The 22,092-nt window shown below is 55.2% G+C and overlaps 1 protein-coding gene across 5 annotated transcripts in view; it reads left to right on the top strand.

Moving 5' to 3' along the window:
- TTC7A (tetratricopeptide repeat domain 7A) overlaps positions 1–22,092 on the top strand; it is a 121,370-nt gene that overhangs the window by 43,816 nt on the left and 55,462 nt on the right. For all 5 annotated transcript variants that reach the window (XM_023619128.2, XM_070235510.1, XM_023619129.2 and 2 more), the window contains 6 exons: positions 2,436–2,514; positions 3,333–3,490; positions 4,076–4,139; positions 13,857–13,994; positions 15,519–15,602; positions 19,769–19,873. In XM_023619128.2, coding sequence (XP_023474896.1) covers positions 2,436–2,514; positions 3,333–3,490; positions 4,076–4,139; positions 13,857–13,994; positions 15,519–15,602; positions 19,769–19,873 — 628 coding nt within the window. The remainder of the gene's footprint in view (positions 1–2,435; positions 2,515–3,332; positions 3,491–4,075; positions 4,140–13,856; positions 13,995–15,518; positions 15,603–19,768; positions 19,874–22,092) is intronic.

Below are 22,092 nucleotides of genomic sequence, written 5' to 3'. Positions count from 1 at the left end.
GCTTCCCAAGATGACAGATTTAGGATCTGTCTGCAAAGCTGGGGTTTCCGTGTCAGGTTGTCCCTGTGGAACCTGGCTTCTTAGCATAGGAGAACTAGAAGACACAGGATCATCCAAACCAGTCATCTTGAGTGTCCATTGGAACCCTCTGGAAATTTGAGAAATCCTGGATTGCTGGGCTCCACCCCAGAGTTTCTGATTCAACAGGTCTGGAGTGGGGGGCCTCAGGATTTGCATTTCTAGTAAGTTCCCAGGATGCTGATGCTGCTGGTCCAAGGACCACACTTTGAGAACCTTCTATCTAAACTATTGTTTCTCAGAGTGTGGGGTGAGTATCTCTAGTGATACACAGGGTGGTTTTCAGTGATATGCAGATAACTTTTTAAATGTACTTCTGTATTTAATATCTATTGGCAAAAAGAAAACCAGCACGCCGAATCCATAATCTCAGGTATTTTTGATTAAGGTGAGATATCTACTGAAGTAAAAAGAGAGAAGATATAAAGAAAAGTTACCTAAATAATAACACTGATGGTGTGCAGCTAGTAGCAAACATTGTAAATGTGGTGTGCAGATGACAGAAGTCTGGGAGACACTGATCCCAACTGAAGGCCTGATTTTACAGAGCAGGAGACCATGTGTGGCCCACAGAGGTGAGCCAGCCTCCCTGGCCACGTGCCCGTCAGTAGCAGTGCCCAGACTTGAGCCGTCTCTAAGGGTGCTTTGGTGCCCTGTCTTGCTTGCCCCTCCCAGCTCTTCAGAAGCTCTGGGTAGACTAGGGAAGGTCGTTCGGGCTCTGACTCTGTCCCGGGAGTGTTTGTCTCCATTCTCAGCCCTACAAACAAGGGTCTGTGTTTATAATATTGGTAGTTTGCATGTCTGGGGCTTGCTTGTCTGAAACGAAAGGTTCCCAGAAGGCAGGGACTTGATCTACAAACCTGTCCTTTTACAGCTCCAGGTCCCAATGCCCTCAGGAGTCTGTTTTGTGCATGAATGTTGCAGGGTGGGCTCATGTGGCTTTCCTGTGGCCAGCTTTGGCTTTTCACTCTCTCTGATCTTTCATTTCTAAATTTACTGGCCCGGCAGCCTCTGCTTTCCCTTGTGTACTATAATCCGGGGAACCCCCAGAGCAAATAAGAAAGGCAGTCCTCTGACATTTGCCCAGCAGAAGCCATGTGCCAGGAGCTGTGCTGGGGCTGAGCTTCAGGAACAAGTCAGGAGCCCTGCCCTCAGGGGGACACACAGAACATGAAGGGTCAGCCTGTAAACAGGAAATGACCACACAGTGTCGTGCTTGCTTCAGAAGAGGAATTAACAGGGTATAAGAGCTACACGGTTAGTAGGGGTGGGCATGGGGAGGGGTCTGGGAGGGCTGCAAGGAGGAAGTGATGTTGGAAGGAGTTTTGAAGGATGAATAGGGGAAAGGCTGTTTAAGGCATGGGAGAAGGCTGTGCCAAGCTTTGACATAGGGAACTGTGGTGAGTTGTTCAGAAAGGACTTGAGTGGTGGGAGCTGAGATGGGAAGGAGGCAAGGGGCAGATTCGCTAGCCCCAGGACACCCTAGTGAGGGCCTAGACTGGATTCTGTAAGCCCTGGGGCCACCGACGATAAAGGGGCCGCCCTGGGGAGGAACAAGATGACTTTTGCATGTCGGATAGACTCCTCAAGGGGCAGTGGGAGCAGTTTTTCAATCTGCAGGCCACAAGCCGTCAGTGGGTTACAAGGTCTGCTTAGAGGGCTGAGGGCTACAACCAGCATTTTAAAAAAGAGGAATAAGGGGAGACATCAAATAGAAAATATCAGAGTGGACTGCACGTAGTGAGATCGGTAATGCGTCAAGAAACTTCAGCTTTATATAAGGAGGGTGGATGTGTATACTGGGTTGCAGTGTCCAATGTATTTCTTACTATGGGTCACACTTTAAAAAGTTTGAAAACTACTTCAAGGTGCAGAGGGCTGACTGGAGGGGGGTGAGACTGTCATGTGGTCATCCAGGCCCAGTGATGCAGGCCCATCTAGGGCTCTGGTGGAAGGGACCAAGAGGTGAGGCTGGATTCTAGTCTTGACTAGATGTGGTAGATGCAGATGGAGAATTTGAGGCCGACTCAGGTCAGAAAGTCTGACCCCAGCCCAGGTCTGTTAAACCAAGATAACATCGTGTTTGAAATACTCAATCTTACTTCCCTTCTGGTGGCGACTGGAAGCCTGAGTTTCCGGGAGACGTTGCGGGGAAAGGATTCTTCTGTTCTTTGATGGGTGATGTCCTGGCCCTCTGAGGTCCTGGTGTTACAGCTCTGACCTTTCATTTCATTCCAATTGTGGAATGTTTTCAAGTAAAAGTCAGACAGGCTTCTCCTAGTGTCTGCAGGTTAGATGAGGATGTCTTCGTGGGAACCAGGCTGGTAAAGACCCTGGTTCTGCTGTGTTCCCAATAGGAACATCGTGAAAGGCATGAGAGAGCTCCGGGAGGTCCTACGGACGGTGGAGACCAAAGCAACTCAGAACTTCAAAGTGGTAACACACGGGAGGCCCCAGGGCTGGGTGCTGGCTGTGGTTGGTTTATTCAGGGGTCGATTTCAGTGGGAGACAACGGAGGTCCCAGCAGGCAGCCCCTGCATCAGGGATGGCAATGTACTGCATGCAAGCTTCTACTCTGCCCATCCATGCTCATGGCAGACATTGTTAATCCGTCTCAGCATCTTTCCCACTAAGCCTAGGAAGCATCCTCAGCATCTTTCTCATCACAGCCCTGCAGACAGCCCCTAGCGTTAGATCATGTTGAAAACTACAGCCATTCTTTCCTAGCAAAGTGGTGTGCTACTTCTTAGGGATTCGTTTATGATCTTAGTAAATACCCTTGACTCTGCTTTCCTGCCCCGATTCCGGCCTGCCTTCTTAGGCTTTCATTCACCCCCAATCAGAACCACAGCTGCTTCTCAGTCTAGAATATTTGGTCAAATATCAGAAAGATACCTGGTAGAGAGCTGCCTGTGCCTATGGCTTGGTGCTCTGCAAGGGCCTCTGAATCCTCAGAGCTGTGCTGGGCTCCACGGGGTCAGAAGAAGGAGGAAAGGCACCTCTTGTCTGGGAGAGGGGAGAGGATAAAGGATTAAGTAGGAGCCATCAAAGGCCAACAGAAGGGGTCGGGTAGGCTCAGTGCTGGAGACATGGAGAAGTGAGGGGGCTCCTTGGGAGTGGGGTGGTGGGCCCCCTGGAGGGGCAGCACATTGTCAGGCAGGCAGACTAGGCTGGGTGGGGAGTGCAAGGCACTCTAGGCCATATCAGGGGAGAGCCGACGTGTGCCTGGGTCTGAGTTCCTCCCTCTCTGCCAGATGGCCGCCAAGCACCTGGCAGGGGTCCTGCTGCACTCCCTGAGTGAGGAGTGCTACTGGAGCCCCCTGTCCCACCCACTGCCTGAGTTCATGAGCAAGGAGGAGAATTCCTTCATCACGCAGGCCCTGCGGAAACCTCACCTCTACGAAGGAGACAAGTAAGTTCTGCCGGATCACACCAGTCTCACGCCACACCCAGGGTTCCATCCTGCTGGGGCCCCTCTCTCTGCCCCGCGCTCTCCTCCAGCCACCACAGGTCACTGCCGGGCAGGCTCTTTGGTAATAGACTAGAGAAGGCAGGTCTCGGGGAGAGGGTTGCGGGGAGGATCCTATAAGGGTTCCAAAGGCCGCACAAATTATTTGGGGAGTACCTGCCTTCCTAATAGTCTTAATACACCTTCTCTCTTGTTAGTGCCAATAATTGAAGGTGGGGTCTGGGACGGGCCCAGCAGAGCTTCTTTCTCTCTCTTCCCTGCTCCTGGTCCCGGTGCTTCACTCAGCACTGGGTGCTGGAAGAGCCATTTCCATCCCTGGAGCATCTGCAGTATTTCCGGCTTCCCACCCACCGCAGCCTTTCAGGCCCAAAACTCTGAGACACGATAAAGAGCTGCAGGTGGTATCCAGTGCCTGTGAATTATGCAGGAGAGGGTCACCTTACCAGGGCTGGTGTGACTCCAGGGCAGAAGGGCCAGTGTGTCTGGTGCTGTGCTACTTCTTGAGGGCCCTGTGCTTGTGTCTTTCAGCCTCTACTGCCCTAAGGACAACATTGAGGAAGCCCTCCTGCTGCTGCTCATCAGTGAGTCAATGGTAAGCTCCAGGGCCTTCCTCCACCCTGTGGGGTAGGGCTGGGGCTCAGGCACAGGCCACTAGGTCCTCGTTGAGCTCAGCCTCCCAGGGATGTCCCTGAAGTCGGGTTCTCGGATTTGCTTCCCCGCAGAGGGGTGAGGCTCACTCATTAGGTTTGGGTCTGGTGCACAAGGCTGCATTTGGGGGCCTGGAGCCTGCTCCCAAAGGAATAGGGACTGAGCTAAGGAGTCCCCACCTACCTCTTCTGGGATTGCAAAAGGTGATTATCAGCAAGCCAGTAGTATGCATTGAGCAGCGCTGTGCTGTGTTCTGTGACTGATGTAAGGGAGTGGAGGGAGCGTGTGCTTTCAAGGCAGAAGGCCTGGATTCAGGTTCCGGCTCTACCACTCATTGGCTGAGGGCCCTGGGCAAATCGCCTAATCCCTTTGAGCCTCAGTTTCCTCACCTGTAAGATGAGAGTAACTCACAGAGGTAAGTGCCTGCAGAAGGAATTCACTCATTCACACAACTGTTTTGTGCCAGGCCATGTTCTGGATGCCAGAGACGCAGCAGCAGACAAAACGGAGATTAGTCCCTGCCCTCGTGGACCATACATTCTAGTGAGGGAGGTGGGCAATAAATTAACTAACTATGAAAATATCCTGGTGTCAGAGTTTGAGTGCCATGGAAAATAAAGCAGAGTGGGTAAGGTGTGCTGGAAAAAGCACGCATGGAATGCTCTTTAGATTTTTTCACAAGACCCATTTCCTCTGCCCTGAGATGAGGCAAACACACACAGGCATGCACACACACACACGCACACACACATGCTCATGTATATACACACACGTGGGCTTTGGAGGATCAGTGAAGGAGGTGTGGTTGGGTGGTCCAGGAGGAGGTGAGATGCAGGATGGCTTCATCTGGTCTGAGGGCGATGGAGGAGGGGTAGGCAGGACAAGCAGAAACTAGGTGTGGGGGAGCTGTCCACATGGGGTGGTGTGGGGTGTCCTCTAACGGAAGGGCCCTTCAGAGCTTGTGAGCTGTGAACCCCCAGGTTGGAAATTAGGTTTTTTAAAACAAGGCATCTGGGAGCAGTGTGTGGAAGTGAAGGTTAAGAAACCAAGACCCCATGAGTTGGGTCCGTGAATAACTGGAAATGAGTATTCCTTTGGACACTTAGGACCATGTGATGCCAGGGCTTGTTTAGAGAACTTTGGTCAGTGGGTTACCTCTGGCTCAGCAGGTCCCCTGCCAGGGAGACAGGAGGAGGGACGCCGGGCTGGGGGCGGGAGATTGTGTCCTTCCTCAGCCAGGCCTGGTCCATTCGGATTCAAGAGCTCCCGTGAAGGGGCGTGGACAGTTGGATCCCGAGTGCAAACCGGCCAGGGTGTGGTCCTGAAAGGTGTGCAAGTGTGTGCTTGTGAGGGGGAGGTGTTTGCTTTGGGGAGGGGACATTTAGCTGGTTAGCCCAGTGTGGACAAGTGCCAGATCTGACTCATAGGAAGCAATGTGCTTTTTCACAGTGTGCTTTTCACAGAAAAAGGGCCCTCATTCTGACCACAGACTGAACCTCAGTTTCTAATTACGGCACCTCAACGTAGACCATACCCCCTCCCTGGCCCTACACACACCTCACTTGGTCATCTTACCACCTACAACCTCTGGTGAGACTGTGCTAAAGTCACCTGTCTCAGGAAACACAGGTCATTATTGTCACCTTCCTGTGCTTAGGGTTACAGTGAGGTCCACAGGTGAGAGGTAAAAGGGTGAAAACAGGAACGTTTCTTAGATCCTTTCTCTGCCAGGTTCCAAGCTGATTATCTCATGTAAGTGGCATTATGTTGAGCCATGTGAAAAATAACAGTTTCATATGGTTCAGTCTAATACTATGTTCCCATCTCACAGATGAGAAAAGTAAGGTCCAGGACAGGTACATGTCTTGGTCAAGGTCACACACTAATAATCCTTGCAGCCATGATTTGAATCACGTCCATCTCCCCAGGTAGCTTGCAATACACCGGCCATGGACCCTGAGCGCCTGGGTCGCAGTCCTGATTCTACACTTACCATCTGCTTTGATTCTCGGTTTTCTCATCTGTAAAAGGGGGAAGGGGCTAATTTTGAGGATCAGATGAGACTGGGCTCGGGATGGGCTTTGTAAACAGGGACATGCCTGTCAGTATGAGAATGGTCATCATTTTTCTCCTTGGCAGGGATAGAGGCGGGGCTCGTCTCCCCAAGCCATTTTCTCTAGCCTCTGCTTGACCTGGGTGCCCAGGACCAGAGTTCAGATACCTTTCCATTAAGATTGTTCTCCCCTCAGGCCCTTGCCCCAACCCTCAAGCTGCCCTATATCTCAAGGTGGAGAATGGCCTTTTTCTAAAAGGTGGTCCACACTTGGAGCCAAGGTGAATTTTCCTGAATATGTGGTTTCCTTTCAAGCAGCTCTTTCCCTTTTGTGTGGCTGTCTGACCTGCCCAGGAGAGTAGGGGGGTCCAGGCCAGCTGGCCAGGCAGTGTCCTGGGAATTCCCTGTAGCATGCAGAGCAGAGGAAGTGCTCAGACGCCGGGACACTGTCGCTGGGAGGAGGCACTCTTCCAGGACTGGCTGGCTTGTTTCCTCTTGCTCACACCCAGCCTGTCACACATTTAGAAACTTCAGGAATTTGGAGGAGAGCGTTGGCGTTGGACTTAGCTTTCCACCTGGGTCTAGCCGCTGTGGCTCAGAGCAGTTTCTCAGTGACCAGACCACCTCTGACTTCTCGCTTGCCCTTGTTTCACACCCTCCTTCTCTGCGGGTCACATTCTTCATCAGGTGTGGGCGCCACTGTGCCAGCTTCCCAGGCTCCTGCTCTGACCCCGCCAGCTGAACCTTGAGGCTCAGCCTGGCCTCTGTTATCTGCGGGGTTTTCCTCATCTCCCTTTGATGTTGGCTGGGTTTGGCTGCAGATGATAAGGAGAAACCTCTAGAATAGCAGCTGGCGGCCATGGCTGTTGCTTGGGTTCCCCTAAGACCTGCAGAATTCATTATGCTTCAGGAAAAGCTATTCCAGCACAGCCGGCCCAGGAGCATAATCATCATAGCTCTCCACTTCCAGGATCGCCAGAGCAGCTGCTCCAGGAATGGTGTTTACAGGTTTCCTAGGCACGTCAGCCCCTATTTTGTGGTTTGGAACTCAGCAGAGTAGCCCGCATGGGGTCTGGGTGTGGGGATGTATGTTGGATATGGTTTTTGTTACCGGCTGACTGAGTGATGAGAATGAATGGGGGAGTCTTTGTCTTTCTAGAGGGAAATAGAAACCTTACACATGCTTTCACAGAAATGCAAGGGATATGAACTATAACTGGTTGAAGATTTGTGTTTTGGACCCAGTTTTGAGTTTTGGAGCCAAAAGGGCGTTTTAAAATCCATCCAGCTACCCACCCGCCCATCTAACCATCTGTCCATCCATCCAGTGTTGTTTGAGCAGCTCCGATAGCACTGGAGATAGTGGTGAGTGATTCAATCTTAGCCCCTGTCCCAGGGGGACTCCTGCCTAGTGGAGTAGGTATCCAGGGACTCTAGGAAATCCTGGTCCCCAAATCAGAAGGAATTACCTCGATCTGCTGAACCCCAAATGCATATTCTAGTTTTTGGAAGAACCATGTATCAAAACCAGGCTGATTTTCTCAAACACTTGGGGAACCAGAAGCTACGGGAATGTTGGCCATTTCTAAAATACCAATCTGGGACATGAAAATATGTGCTACAGCAAACCGAATCCTTGGGTCCCTGTTTCACTCAGCTGGGGGAGAAGTTGCTGCTGGTGTCAGGCTCATGGGAACTGGAAGGCACTGAGGCCTGGGGTGAGCTAGGGTCAGGTGGGTTGGGGAGCCTCTGGGTACTGGGTCCCTGCAGGTTAATAAACTGACTTTGTGCCATACCCAATGGCAGGCACCCGGCAGTTTGAATCTTGAATTGGCCATTCACGTCCTGTGCGGCCTGAGCGAGTTTCTCACCTCCCTGATCCTCAGTTTTCTCACCTGTAAAATGGGGCTAATAAGGCCTCTCTTGCAGGGTTTGGGCAGATTAAGTGAGAAAACGAACATGAAGGTGCCTGGTACATTGTGGATGTTCAGCACGTGTTCATTTCATCCTGGTAAATACTTGGTTCTGACTCGGTCATTTTAGAAAACATTTAGGTTTGGATCTGGTTGGTAGAAAAATTGGTTTGAGGATACCAGTCGGTTAAAAAAAAAAAGTGCTTCCTGGGCTAGATTCTATTTGGGTCTTGGCAGATGAGCACAGCTAGTTCCAGCGTTTGGCACCTGGGTAGTTCTAACACAAGGCCTTGCTCTGCTGTGCTGCGATGGTAAAGGGTCTGAGAACGCTGCCGGCTGAGGACGCTCGGTTCGGCGGAGGTGGGACAGCCTCTCCCCCGGCTGGCAGGAGGAGCTGTGATATTTGCCGCAGGAGCCCGACGGGGCAGGAGAGCGGGGGCTGGCGTGGGCCCGGCCCGGGTCGCTGGCTGGCTGGCTGGCTGGGACATGTCACGGAGCCTGTTATTTCTTGGCTCTGTGGACTGGCAGCCCGAGAGCGGTGGTAATTATGTCTGCTGGTGGAGGACGACAGCACGAGCGGAACATGACAGCATCCTCCAGGGAGGGGAAGCGCCAGGCGCGGATGCTGCCAGGAGACTCCTTTGCAGGGTGGTTGTTGTGGAAGGTCTGCGGCAGGCCTTGAGGCTGGGTCCCTGGTGGGTGGAGATGGTCTGTCTGAGGGCAGAGCTGAGCGGGGCCCTGGACTCATTGCCCAGGAAGCTGATTCTCTGCAGAAGAACAGCACCTGGGCCTGATGGGGAAGCCCAGCCTGTGTTTTTCTTTGGTTCTTCCACAAGCAGAGCCATCCCAGGGCCTCTGATGGCACGGACAAGGCTACAGGACACTTCCTTGGAGGCACCTGGAGGCAAGGGAAGAGGCAAGGAGTGAAGGCAGAATGTCTAAGTTCTGCTCTGGGTCCCAACCCCCCATTTGTATGCCTTAGGGAGCCTACCTGGCCTCCATAGGCCTCGCTCAGTCTTCTCATCTGTAAAATAGGACAACAGTGTGTGAGAAGGTCATTGTGAGAACTATGAAATGCCACTGACCAAGTGCCCCTCGAGTTAGTTTCATTTCCATCTCTTACCCTGTGTGTGTCCAGGATTAGAGAGGAGAAACAGGGCTGGGTGGGAGTGAAGTTGAGTGCCGGCCGAGGCCCTGCAGTCAGCAGAGGGTCGGAACTGGGGCTGATGGAGGAGGCCCACGAGGCAGCAGGAGCGCAGCCGCCCGGGACTGGCCGTCGGAGGCTCAGCCTTAACTCCCAGGGACCTAGCACAAGTTAGTTCACCTTCAGGGGGCCCAGTTTCCCCATCTGCAAAGGGGGTGTCAGTGGTTTCATCCTGCCCCTCCCTGGGGTCACTGTGAGGCCAGATGAGATGATGGCAGTGAGAATTCAGCTCCTGAAATGCATGGCACACACCTAAGGGACGTCTATTTGAGCAAGAGTCGGCCTGCCTTTGGTCTCGAACGGGCTGGCCCGCCTGGGGAAATGGAGATTCCCTTGCGGCCCTTTTCCTAAGGCCCTGTGTTTGCTTCAGGGATGCTTGTCCAAAGACCCCGACTGCGTCCTGCAGGCAGTCATGAGCTGTTGGATGAGGGGGATGGAGAGGAGCATGTTTCTTTGGCTTTTCCCCCTTCTGACCTGCGAGAGGCCTGGGGTGAACGTCCTTTGGTCTGGGGGAGGCTGCCACTGGGAGGACAGCCAGAGGGGCCAAGGCTGGGAGCCCGGACAACTGCCGAGCTGGGCCTGGGACTAAATGTGTGGATTAGACAAGAGCCCTGCGCCCCAGAGGTGGGAGGCCTGGCGGTGGGCCTGGAGGTTATGGCGGGGAGAAATCAGGGGAGAGTATCCTGCCATGATTCCAAGACTAGTAAGGAATATGGTGGTGAGAAGGATATTTAGTGTCTGTACGTTGTTTTAAGGGTCATAGGTGCCTGCATATCTGTCACTGCACTTGATCTGGAGGACTTCCTAGTGAGACCGTTTAAATGGTGGAAGAGAAAGAGTGTGGCTGGGACTAGTTCAGGGCAGGCAGCTGATGGAGCTGGGAGCACTGTGTGGCCTAAGGGAGGTGAGCCCAGGGAGGGCGAGCAGGACAGCTGGCGTGCCCTGAGGAGGGACTTGAAGCCTCAGGGTGTCTGAGGCCCTGTCCTCTGAGGCTTGCTCTGGCCCCTGAGCTGCACATGAATTCCTACCCTGTCACCAACCCCCAAGACTTCCTTCTTTCTGCCTCATTTCCCCCTCCACCCCACCCTGTTACCATGGTTGCGTACTTAGGTGTTGCCCAGCCAGCCCCGGAGCATGTCACAGCAGCCCTGCCCCAAAGCCATAGCAACCACTGGGCAAACTTCTGCTTTTGGCTCTCCTTTGGGGAACCACGCTTCCCTCTCGGCACAGGTGTCAAGTCCTGAGGACCCCTGAGAAGATGCTCCCTGCTGTCTGCTGACTGGGGAAGCTCGGTCCCCAGGCCCCGAGATGCTGCTGTCATCCTCTCCTCCATTCCTGTTCTTTGACCTCCTGCACGCCCAGTGCTGGAAATCCACCCCTCCCTCACACCGGGCACAAGTTCAGAGATACTGTTCTCTTAAAGGTCAAAGTCTAGGACGACAGGAGGCAGTTTCCACACCAGGCCCGGAAATCTCTCTCGTGTGTTACTTGTTCTACAGACAAGGACCAGGGAGAGCGCTGTGTGTGAGCCTGTGCTAGGGCTGGGAGTCTAGAGTCGAGCGAGACACGTCACTGTCCAAGAACTGGTGAACCCGTTGGGCTTCGGGGGGCCAGAGTGTGTCCCCGGTGTTGGGAGAGGACGATGGGAACCCTCCCTCGCCTGGCGAGATAAGTCAGAGACAGCACTGAAGGGACAGATTCCTGGCTTCACAGAGGAGCCAGAAGGCATCCAAGTTGACAGGGAATGAAGACAGGCCAGGGTGGGGACAGGGAGCTGCAGGGCGTCCAGTGTGGCCAGGGGAGGACTTGGGAGCTGGTGAGGAGGAGAAGCTAGCCACGAGGGCAGGGCCTCATGGTCAAGAGGCTGGTTTTGCAGCCTCAGAAAGGAGTTTAGACATTATCCTGGGCAGTCTGGGAGGGGGTTGGGAGTTGGGGTCTGGCAGGGGCTACACATCGAGGACAGGCCAACCCATGCTGAGGCCTGTGGTGACAGCTTGCTGCTCACCAGCCCCTGAATGAGACTGGTCTGCATGGGCGGGTCTCCAGATTCTGCATGTGCCCAGCCAAGCTTCTGCCCACACCCCACAGGAAAGCCACCCCTGCAGGCTGCCTGCCCCGGTTTCCATCAGGACCTTCTCCTACCAGAATTCTGGGTCAGATTTCGCTCAGTCTACGCCTTGTGTACTGCTGCCGTAGGTGTCAGTAACCTCCCTGGCCCATGCCCCCATTGCTGCCAGTGGAGGCACCTCTCCAGGCCCTACCCTGGGCATGGGGAGCTGGGGAGTTGCTGGAGGTGGAGGAGTGGGGAGGTACATGGCCAGGCGCAGAGCCAGTTTTGTGTCCCCATTCAGCTCAGTGAAATAGCTCCTGCCATGCCTCTCCTTAGAATCTCTTCTCTCTTCCTGTTGGTGCCTGTGTGGGTGGATTTCACCAGGAAGGAGGGGGATTTCTCTGGCACTTTCCTTCTCCACTCCTCTTCCTTAACCCTTTGGAGTTCCTAGCCGACTCTTGTTTACCATTCTGGCACCAGTGCTCAGCATTTCTGGGGATCTCCTGGCATCCCCAGGCCCCTCTCCAGGGGCTGGTCCATGTCCGTGGGGGTGGTGGGCAGCCCTGGCCTATTGTGGCTGGAGAGGCAGCTGTCAGGACATGCCTGGCCACTGCCGCCTTACTGCCTGAAATGCCCCCATGGGTGAGTCACTTCCTTGGGTCTTAGGCATTCTGGCTTCCAGAAGCCTCTGTGGAAATGCGCTTCAGGCTCGCACGCAGGACACATCCAGAGCTTACAGTGAAGGCCACTGGGCTCCTGCCTCTGCAGCTACTTGCCCTTGGAAACCTCTTCTCCTGACCTGGAGGAGGGGTAGTAGTCCTGTCCAGAGGGGAGATGAGAGAACCATCTGTAGACGGAAAGGATTGTCTGGATCTGACCAGTGAGATGTGGGATTACAGGGCCAGCACTCCATTTTACTCTCGGGAAGGCCGAGTTCTTGGCTCTGAGGTCCTGTGTGGGGAAGTAGAAGAAGGCGAGTCCCAACACATGGAGAGGTTCAGACCCCACTACACAGGGAGGAGGATGCTGGGAAGAGACCCCTTTGGCAGAGGGGAGATGAGATGGGAGAGGAGAGGATGCTGGAGCAGCCAGCAGGAGCATCTGGCCAGAACCCAGCTTTGCTTCATCTCAGGCACAGCCCTGAGAGAGTGTGTGGGTGAGGGGGAGATGGGGGTCCCAGTGCATCCCCAACCCCGTCCCTGCCCTGTTACTGCTCAGCTCAGAGCCCCCTGTGTCCTGACTCCTGGTCAGCTACTCCCAAGCCTGAGCTCTGTCCCCAGGGTATGAGTGTACAGGGGTGGGGGCGGGGACTAGGACTGCATGGTACAGGCCACGGAACGAGAGGGTCCCAAATCCCTGAGGGTGAGATTCCAGGCTTGGTGGTACAGAGCTCCCCGCTTCAGATTGCACAGAATCGCCTCTCCTGAAGCACGGTTTCCCTCGCCCTTCCCCTTCCTGAGCAGCCACCTGGCAACTCTGAGCTACTGAACTCCCGGATGCTGGACGCTGAGCACAGAGGCCTCCAGTGTTGGGAGATTCCTTGGGGAGGACAGAGAGGAGAGTTCTGTGACTGGAGTGAGTCAAGGATAGGGTCTGGGCTGGACACAGGGGTGATGGGAAGGAGATATGGGGGGTCCTCATCAGAGGGACTTGGGGGACCCGCAGAGGAAAAGAAGAGGGCACCGAGGGGCCACAGCCTGAGCTCCCCTCCCATGAGTCAAGCCCCTGATCTCTTCTGTGAGTGGACAGTCACAAACACACAAGGAGCGGTTCCACAAAACAGCTGGCCAGTATTCCTCAAAAACACCGCTGTCCTGACAGAGGCTGAGGGCCTCTGCTGGATGAAAGGAGACTAAAGAGACATGGCACCTGGATGCAAGGCATGATCCTGGATTGGATCCCGGGATGAGAAAAAGTAAACTACTAGAAAGGCCATCAGTGGGACAGGTGGCAGAATCTGAATATGAACTGGTGTTAGGTGACAGTAATAGTGTTACAGTCACTGAATTTGGCATTTCTGTTGTGGTTATGAAAAGAATGTCCTCTGGTATTTAGGGGTGAAGGGTCATGTTGCCCTGACATTATTATTATTATTATATATTGTAGAGAGACAAAGCAGATGTGATAAATGTTAACAATTGGGTGTACTGCTATGGTCCTATTGCAACGTTCCTGCGGGTTTGAAATTTTGCAGAATAAAATATTGACCACCTGGAGCTTGAGTCCTTACCACTGCTCGCTTACCGCAAGCTGAGCTAAGGGTGGAGGGTTTTCTTTCTTGAGAAGGCGTTTGTAGGGATGGGAAAGGCTCTGGCTGTCTCTGGGAGTGTGGATCAGCAGCGGAAGGGTGACACTTGCTGGGCCTGCAAGGCAGGGGCACTGTGGGCACAGACACCTGCTTATTTCTGTCCTCACTCTTTCCCAAACCACGTCCCCCACAGGCTACTCGGGATGTGGTGCTGAGCCGGGCGCCGGAGCAGGCAGAGGACCGGGCAGTGAGCCTGCAGAACGCAGCGGCCATCTACGACCTCCTGAGCATCACGCTGGGCAGGAGGGGGCAGTACGTCATGCTCTCTGAGGTACGGCCGGCCCACCCACCCAGGAGTCAGGTGGCGCACAGAGGAAATCAGATGGAGCCACCAGTTGTCCTCACTGTCCCATCCCTGCCTCTACCTGGGGATTGAGCCCATTTCCTGGGAGGCTGGCCTTGGGACTGCTCCACCTCCAGTGCTGCCCTTCACTGGCAGGGCGTTTTCTGGTTTTACTAATATTTTTATGTGTTTTTCTTTTGAAAGAACACATGGCATTGTATAGAGAAGCACAAGAGGAAAATTACCCACCCTCAGTTTCTCCCAGGGATAACACTGGCGTTTTGTGACTGCCTCTTCTGGCAGGGTTCTGAGCTGGGTGTATGTTGGGAGCTGGGACCCCTCCCGCCCGGCCGACAGACACCCCCATTTCTATTGGGCCAACCCTGCTGGGGCAACGCTTTGTGGGCTGTGCCTGGGGGTGTGCCTCTCTGACTGGGGGGACCACGGGTCCTGAGCTGCCCCTCTCTCCTGCCCCCTGCCACAGTGCACGTGGGCACACACATTTGGGGCCCTTGTGATGGGATTTGGGCCTCTTGGCAGTACATGCTCTTTCCATGTGTTTAGGAGGGCTCCTGAGGGGAGGGACAGTGACATCTGCCGAGCCCCTGCTCGCACCAGGCACCATGCACGGTGCTGTCTCAGAGGAGACCTTCCTTAACGTGGGAGGGATAAGCAGTAATCTCTCACGTTTACCAACGAGAAAGGTGAGGCCCAGAGAGGAGGTTTTTGCCCGAGATGGCACAGGAAGTGCTGCTGAGCCAGCGCGTGAACCCACACCACTGAGCTCTGAATGTGCGTGCCATCTGGTCCCTCCCCTCTGTTCCCAACCGTGCCTGACCATGGCCACAGAGTGACTCCTGGCCACACATGCGGGGTTGCCCAGGACTGGACAGGCTGTGGGGCAGGCGATGTCCTCAGTGGTGGTAGAGAACAAGAGAACGAAGAAAAGCCTCTAGGTTTGGGCGGCATCCTCTCCGTGGGCCCTGCCGTCAGCCTCATCTGCCACTTACAGGCCCTGTGACTTTGGCAAGTCATTCAGCCTCAGCCTCTTCATCTGAGAAATGGGGCTGATGAGAGAATACACCTCAAGGGGTCATTGAGAGGAGTAAATGAGTTAATACATGTAAAAAGGTGAGAACAGGGCCTTGCACAATAAGGATGAATGTCACTGCTATTCTTTTTATTGGATGTCCACACTTTGAAAGCACGTTCGAAAATCTCATTTCATTCGCTTTTCACCATCACCCGTGAGATCACTCACATGTTATGGAGGTGGGAATCCAGGGCCAGAGAGGGTGGGAGACTTGCACAGGGTCACACAGCATGCCATTGGCAGGGACATGTTAGCCCTGGAGTTTTCCGACGGGAACCAAGTAGTCCGGGCCTCCTACAGCCTCCTGTGCAAAGTGACTTGGGCAGTGGTTACCCTGGAAGGGGCTGGGCTGGGCTGGGGGTGGGAAGACCAGGGTGGGACCCCTGGCGGGGAAGTGCTGACCACCTCCCTCTCCTCAGTGCCTGGAGCGAGCCATGAAGTTTGCGTTCGGAGAATTCCACCTTTGGTACCAAGTGGCCCTCTCCATGGTGGCGTGTGGGAAGGTAAGGCCCTGGGTGTGCTGGGGGTTGCACACCCACCCTCAGGGGGCTCTGCTCTCCTCTAATCCCTCTGGAGGTGAGGGGAGGGCGGGGGGATTGGTTCAGAAATGTTGCCCAGCAGCTGATTTTCACCTCCAGGACAGTAAGGGCACAAGAGGATCACGCACAGACCCCTGTGTGAATCCAGCATCCATGTGTGAGTTACGAGTGTGCCAGTGTGCAAGGGTGATGAGCCTTTTCTGAGTATGTGTGCGCACATGGGGCCTTGTAGCGTTTCTCTGGGTGAATTACACGAGACAGGGATGGGACGTGGGTTCCAGGCGAGAACACCGTTTCCGCTGGGCTGTAGCTCGCGTCCTGCCTACCGAGTGTGGTATCAGGAAGGGACCTGCCCGTGAGTCCGGAGGAAGGGGTTGGGGGCAGCGGAGCAGCAGCTCCCCCAGGGGAGTTTGGAGGAACAACTGCGTGGTGGACACGGTGGTGGGCTCGGGCAGGAGAGACTCCACGCAGAGCGGGGGCTGACCTTATCCCGGGTCGCCAGACTGCATCTGCTTCCACCCACCAAGCCCTGTCCAAGCACCCCCTGGTTTTTCCTCAGATGAGAATTACACTTACATAAGCCTCTATTTTAAGCGTTGGCATGAAAGGAAACCCTTTCCGGAGCTGGGTGCCGAAGGTGTTGAGGCTGAGAATGCCGTGAATGCAGGAAATAAGGTGGCATGAGTTTGCAGATCGTTCCAAGAGCTGTAAACACCCAGAGCCCTTTCGTGGGGCTGAGGGAATTCCTCCCCCGCCCCCCGCCCATCTGTACCACCTGCCATTTCTGGTCTCTCCGCGGAGGGCCCTCATAGGCTTGCTGGAGCCTCCTCCAGGAATGGAGAGCATGCTGGCCCATCCTAAGGGGGGGGGGGGGCGGAGCGGGGCGGCCGGGGAGGGAGAGCAGGTGCTGCAGCCTGGCAGGTGGGAAGGGCCAAGGGGAGTACAGCCAAGACTCAAGTGAGGAGCCTTCCTGACCCCTCGGCCTGCAGAGCATTTGTCTTCCCAAACCTCTTCCCCCTCTCCCATCACATTGCCCACCTCCCGGAGCATCCTGGAGCATCCTGAAATTCTGATATGGTGAATCCTGGCTCTGTGCTCAGCAGTCCTGTCAAGGCTCAGGGAGAGTTCAAAACAGAGATAAGGTGAGGCCAGGGGAGGGGAGAGGGTGGGGCTGGAGCTTCCATAGAGCCCAGGCAGACAGCTCACAGTGGCATGTGACAGCTTCTTCCTGCCTCCTGGAAACGGAGAAAGTGCCTCTAGTCTAGTAACAGTGAGCTTGGACCAGGAGGAGAGGCCCAGAGCCAGGCAGCGACTTCCCCACTTCTGTGGGTTGTGGACCTTTTGAGGAGATGAGGAAAGCTGGGGACCCCTCCTCAGAAGAATGCATCACACATGGAAGTTAGCTTTAGTTTCTAGGAATGCTCCTGGAAGTCCCCCAGTCTCAGGAGAAGGGGTCCCGTTAGCTTGGGGCGGGGGGGCGTCCGCCTCCTTACTGAGAAGTAGCCAGGCTCAGAGAGGTCCAGACACAGCCTGGCACATCCTAGGATCCGGGGAGCTGGCATTCCAGCTTAACACCTTCACAGATGAGCGAGGAGGGCACAAGAATGGACTTACAGGCAGGGCGATATGTGAGTTCTTCACACATGAGACCCCATAGGCTGGAGACACTGGGTTGTACCCACCCCTGCATTCAGTGCCGGAGGTTGTTCTCGAAGCTCATTGTCCACTCCCCTCGGGAACCCTGCGCACCACGTCAGTCTGCATGGTTGGCCCACTCGGCCCTCGGAAGAGGGGCCAGACGTCACCTTTGCCAAGAGCCTAAGGTGGGAATCAGGGTTCTGTACCTGTGATTGTGCCCAAGGGGTCTTCCAGGAGGTGAGGCTGGGCCGTATAAATATATCCGGCACCTCAGCCTGCAGGAAGTCCCACGGCATGATTTAGGGCGCTTTTTCTCTTGGTCTCCCAGCAGACAGGCGGATTGGCTGTGTTGCTAGGTAACCAGCACGACAAAAAAAAAGAGCCGGCTGCTCCAACAGCGGAGTCCTCAGATGGCTCCTTAAATAGCAGCGTTTTGTGGTCTGTGTGGGGGTGGGACGTAGAGGGTCAGGGTTAGAGAAGCCTGTATTTCGAGGATGCAAAGGTCAGCCGCCCAGGGAAGGAGGCCAAGGAGAGGCGCGAGGCTTGCTGGGATGTGTGGACGGAGGGGCCGTGGTGGGGGTACTGGGAGTGGCATTCACAGGAGAGGGTCTCAGGAGGAGTTGGGGGGGTCGGCAGCTCCTTGCAGCCCCTCACGCAGCCTCCCTCGCTGCAGCTCACGTGGGCACCCAGTGCAGTCTCCCGGAGCGGGTGGCCTGCTGACACCCTCCAGGACTTGGTCTCACACCCTCTAGTTTCCTGAAGGCTGTGGGGGAGGGTGGCGTCTGTCTTTTCTCCTCAGCCTTTCTGTGGCACCTGATAGGCTCCAGCCACCGCTGCTTCCCCTTCTTGCAGTGGCCCCACAACCTATAGCCCAGCCCTGGGCACGGAGCAGGCCCTGGCTAAGAGCCCCGGAATTGGCCTGAAAGTCTGAGTCGGAGCCCAGGGAAGTCTGTCACAGCTGGGTGGAGAAAATCTCTTCCTTAGCTGGCAGAGAAAGGAGGGGTAGCTAGAGAGAGGCAGGGGGCCCAGAGTGGACACAGACCAGTGGGGTCCCAGGTCTGCGTCTTCTGGTCCCTCGCACCGTGCTGTGTGCTGTCTTCCCGAGCCCCCATTTCCGCAGTAGTACCACCAGAGTGCTGGGGAGGGTGCGAGGTCATTACTGGTGGGGAGCTCGGCCACAGTAGGGCCTGGCCTGTGGGAATCCTCGTGGTTACACCCACACGCCCCTGCCTATCTGGAGGTGACACGGGGATGGAAGTGTGCGTGCTGGTGGAAAAGCACTGGACTCAGTCAGAAGGTTCCAGCCCTGAGTGTGTCTGTGTGTATATGTGTGTGTATCAGGGAGACAGAGGCCTCCTCTCTGACCTAGGTAGTCACCACAGAGGCAGGATAAGGCAGTGGTTACGAGCCTGGAGCCTAACTGTTCAAACGCCAGCTGAGTGGCCTATGGACAGTGTGGCTTTGAACAGGCTACTTTACTTCTCTGCGTTTCACTTTCTCTTTCAATAGAGACATAGCGCCTACCTTATAGGAAAGCTGTAAAAATTAAATGATTTAATATTTATAAAGCACTTAAAATGGCAGACTTTCTGTAAAGGGCCAGGTAGTAGACATTTTTGACTTTGCAGGGCAAAGAGTCTCTGGGAACTACTCCACACTGCCTTTGCATCGTGAAAGCAGCCATAGGCGATACTAGCATGATGGGCGTGGCTGAGTTCTAATAAAATTTTATTTACAAAAGCAGGCAGAGGGCCGGACTTGGCCTGTGGGCTGTGTTTTGCTGACCTCTGACTTACACCAATGCCTGGAGCATAGTATGATCTGGATAAGTGTTAGCTGGTGTTCTTCTTCTTATTGTTAGTGGTAATGTCCCTGCCTGGCTCTGGATGCTCTCCCATACTGGCCCTCCCTCCATACTTGGCCATCCTCAGCTGGTCCAGTCTGGCCCCGTCTCCATGGCTGAAGCCCTGAAGCCTTAGGGCGTCCCCAGATTCCTGTCTGGAGACTCTGCCAGTTTAGCTTCTCTCCTCTTCCCTCTCTGCCAGCCTTTCTGCGTCTGCCTACCCCCTGCCACTAGCCCAGCCTCCTCCACATGGTCCCCATGTGATTTGGGCCTCGTCTTGTCACCTGTAAACTAAAGGTGTTGACTCAGAAGTTTGGGAAAGTCCCTTCTACCTCTAAGATTTCTGTGGTTCGCCTTTGAATTCCCTTTGAAGAGCTTCCATCTGTTGTTACCTTAGCTGTTGTCACATCACCTCTGGGCAAGGGTCACAGCCTCCATTCTCCAGACAAGGAAACTGAGGCCCGGGAGGGACTTGCCTGCCAGCACCACCTGGGCTCCTGCTGCTAGGCCCTCTTCCTGGATCTTGGGAGGGAAGGAGTGCAGAGCAAGGACTGGCTGTTAGGGAGCTCCCCCAATTGTAGGCACCAGGCGCCCAGTCTGTCACGACCCAGGGCTGCGAGTAATGGTGTTGCCTTTCTTTCTTCCGCAGTCAGCCTATGCCGTGTCGCTGCTGCGGGAGTGCATGAAGCTGCGGCCCTCGGACCCCACTGTGCCCCTGATGGCTGCCAAGGTCTGCATCGGGTCCCTGCACTGGGTGAGTGAGCTGCAGGAGGAGAGGCGGGCAGGGCCCAGGTCCTGCTGGCTTCCTGCAGGAGGGTGGTGGCAGGGGGCATGAGCTGGGGGTGTGCATGTCTTGCTTTGTATGTGAGGGTGCGTGCAGTGTGTATAGGGTGGGGGAGCATGGGAAGCTGTGTGGAGAAAGGCTTCTGAGAAAACTCCAGCCTCTGTCTCCAACAGCATGTCCCCAACCCAGGCTGCTGTTGGGTTTGTGATTCTGCCTTGAAATGTGGTCTCCAGGGAGCCAAATGCGGAGTCAAACGTAGAAGTGTCCCCACCTGCCCAGCAGTGGGGTAGTAGGCAAGACCTCGGAGTTACCTGGGCCAATCCATCGTTGTGGGGGCTTCAGACTCCCTAACATCCAATACATGAGGGCCTGCAAGGTGCCATTCTGACTGGTCAGAACCAGCTCTCAGCAGAATGGGAAGGTGGCCTCTTCTGCCAGCCCCCTCCTTCCTCTGGGCTCCAGCCCCCAGGTCCCTGCCTTGGGCCCAGCAGAGGCAGCTGACCTGTTAGGAGAAAAGCGCAAGGTGTGCCCTGTCCACAGCCATGGCTTTACTGCAGGCTCCTGAAGCGCTGGAGATGAACAGCATGGAGTGGCAAAAGAGCACTGGGCTGGGAGCCCAGACCCCCAGGCCTTGCCTTGGTACCTCCCTCCCCCTGGCTCCGCTGGGCTGCTGCTCCAGGCCTGGGGGCGGCTCTCGTGGAGGGGCCTCTGCACGGGTTCTCCTCTCACTGGGAGCCCACTTCCTGACAGCCTGGCTTCCGCAGGTCCACATCAGCCTCCTGATGTCAGGGGTGGTCCTATTTCCACCCTCTTGAGCAGCACAGAACAGTGCATCCTCTCTCCCACGAGTTGGCTGTCAGCCCTACCCATATCGCCTCTCTTCGGGCTAAATAGGCCCAGTTCCTTCATGTGGCCTCTGGGCCCAGCATCTCCCAAAGAGGAAGCTTCTGCCATACACCATCCTCCCCTTCCTGTTGTCCTGACACCCCTGCCTACCCCTGCGGTTGTGTGTCCAGCTTGTTCCAAGGCAGCAGGTGCCAGGCACCAGGTGCATACAGCAAGCGCTTCAGAATTAGCAGCCTCTCCAGCTCCTCCAGCCGCTCCCCCCTCCTTGAGTGTCCAGCCCTGGGAAGGGAGACCCTGTATTCTAACCCTTCCCACCAGCTCTCTCAAGGACCCCCTCCTGGGTCCCTGCCTCAGCACCCCCGTGGGCCTCGTCCCCTCTGCTGCAGAGAGGACTGACTCCTCAGCAGGAGGAGGGTAGGGAAACAGCACCTTCCCCTCTGACTTGCTGGTCCTCAGAACCCCATGTCTGCAGTGCCCGCATGGCTGCTGGCCCCAGGCTTTGTGCAATGTTCTATAAGACTGATCTCTAACACGCTCTAGGCATTTGGAAGAGGCAGTGGGATGAGGGGGGTAGGAGTTTCACTGCCCGCCCCCCTGTGTGGCTTTGAGTGAGGTACATAATCTTGCTGTGCCTCGGTTTCCTCATTTGTAAAGTAGAAATAATAGTAGTCTCTTTTTCATATGTGTATAAATGATACAAAATATGAAAAGGGCTGGACGGGTCAAGGAGGCTTCCTGGAGGAGGAGGCCTTGGACTAGGCTTGTAAGTCTGGGAAGGATCCCAGTGGGCCAGCAGCGGGCCCTTCTGTCAGCTTGCTTTCCTCAGCCCAGGATTAGCAGGATAACTTCTTGTTCCCCAAGTGTTTTTAGGGAGACTGTTAGCATCTTGCACCCTAGAGGGAGGGTACCTTTGGGATGTGGGTGGGACGTGGGTACTGGCAGAGAGGAGACACCCAGGCTGAGCACATGCAAGAGAGGGTGGTGTGAGCCAGAGGATGCAGAGAGGGTGGGCTCACCGCCCCCCAGCTCACACCACTGCGTGTTCCTGGGGCTCCTGAGAGGGACCTCAAGCCCATCACTAAGATGAAGCCCCAAATATCCACCTCGCCAAGGGTGAGGCAGGGGAGGGCGTCTGTGCTTCCAATGGCCGCCGGCTCTGTGACGGCTGTGGGTCCACCCAGCCAACGGCTGCCCTCGCCAAGAAGCCCTAAATTTAGGTCTGCGCGCCGTGGAGGAGCTGTTTCCCTCAGCAGCATAATTACAGTAATTCTGCACATTCAGATTACATGGTAATAAAATTAGGATCAAATCAGTCCAAATTGAAATCAGAGGAGTTAGGAGCA

This window comes from Equus caballus, chromosome 15 (genome assembly GCF_041296265.1).
Source record: "Equus caballus isolate H_3958 breed thoroughbred chromosome 15, TB-T2T, whole genome shotgun sequence".
In the NCBI taxonomy this organism is placed as follows: Eukaryota; Metazoa; Chordata; class Mammalia; order Perissodactyla; family Equidae; genus Equus; species Equus caballus.
This window is presented reverse-complemented; position numbering and strand designations above follow the sequence as displayed.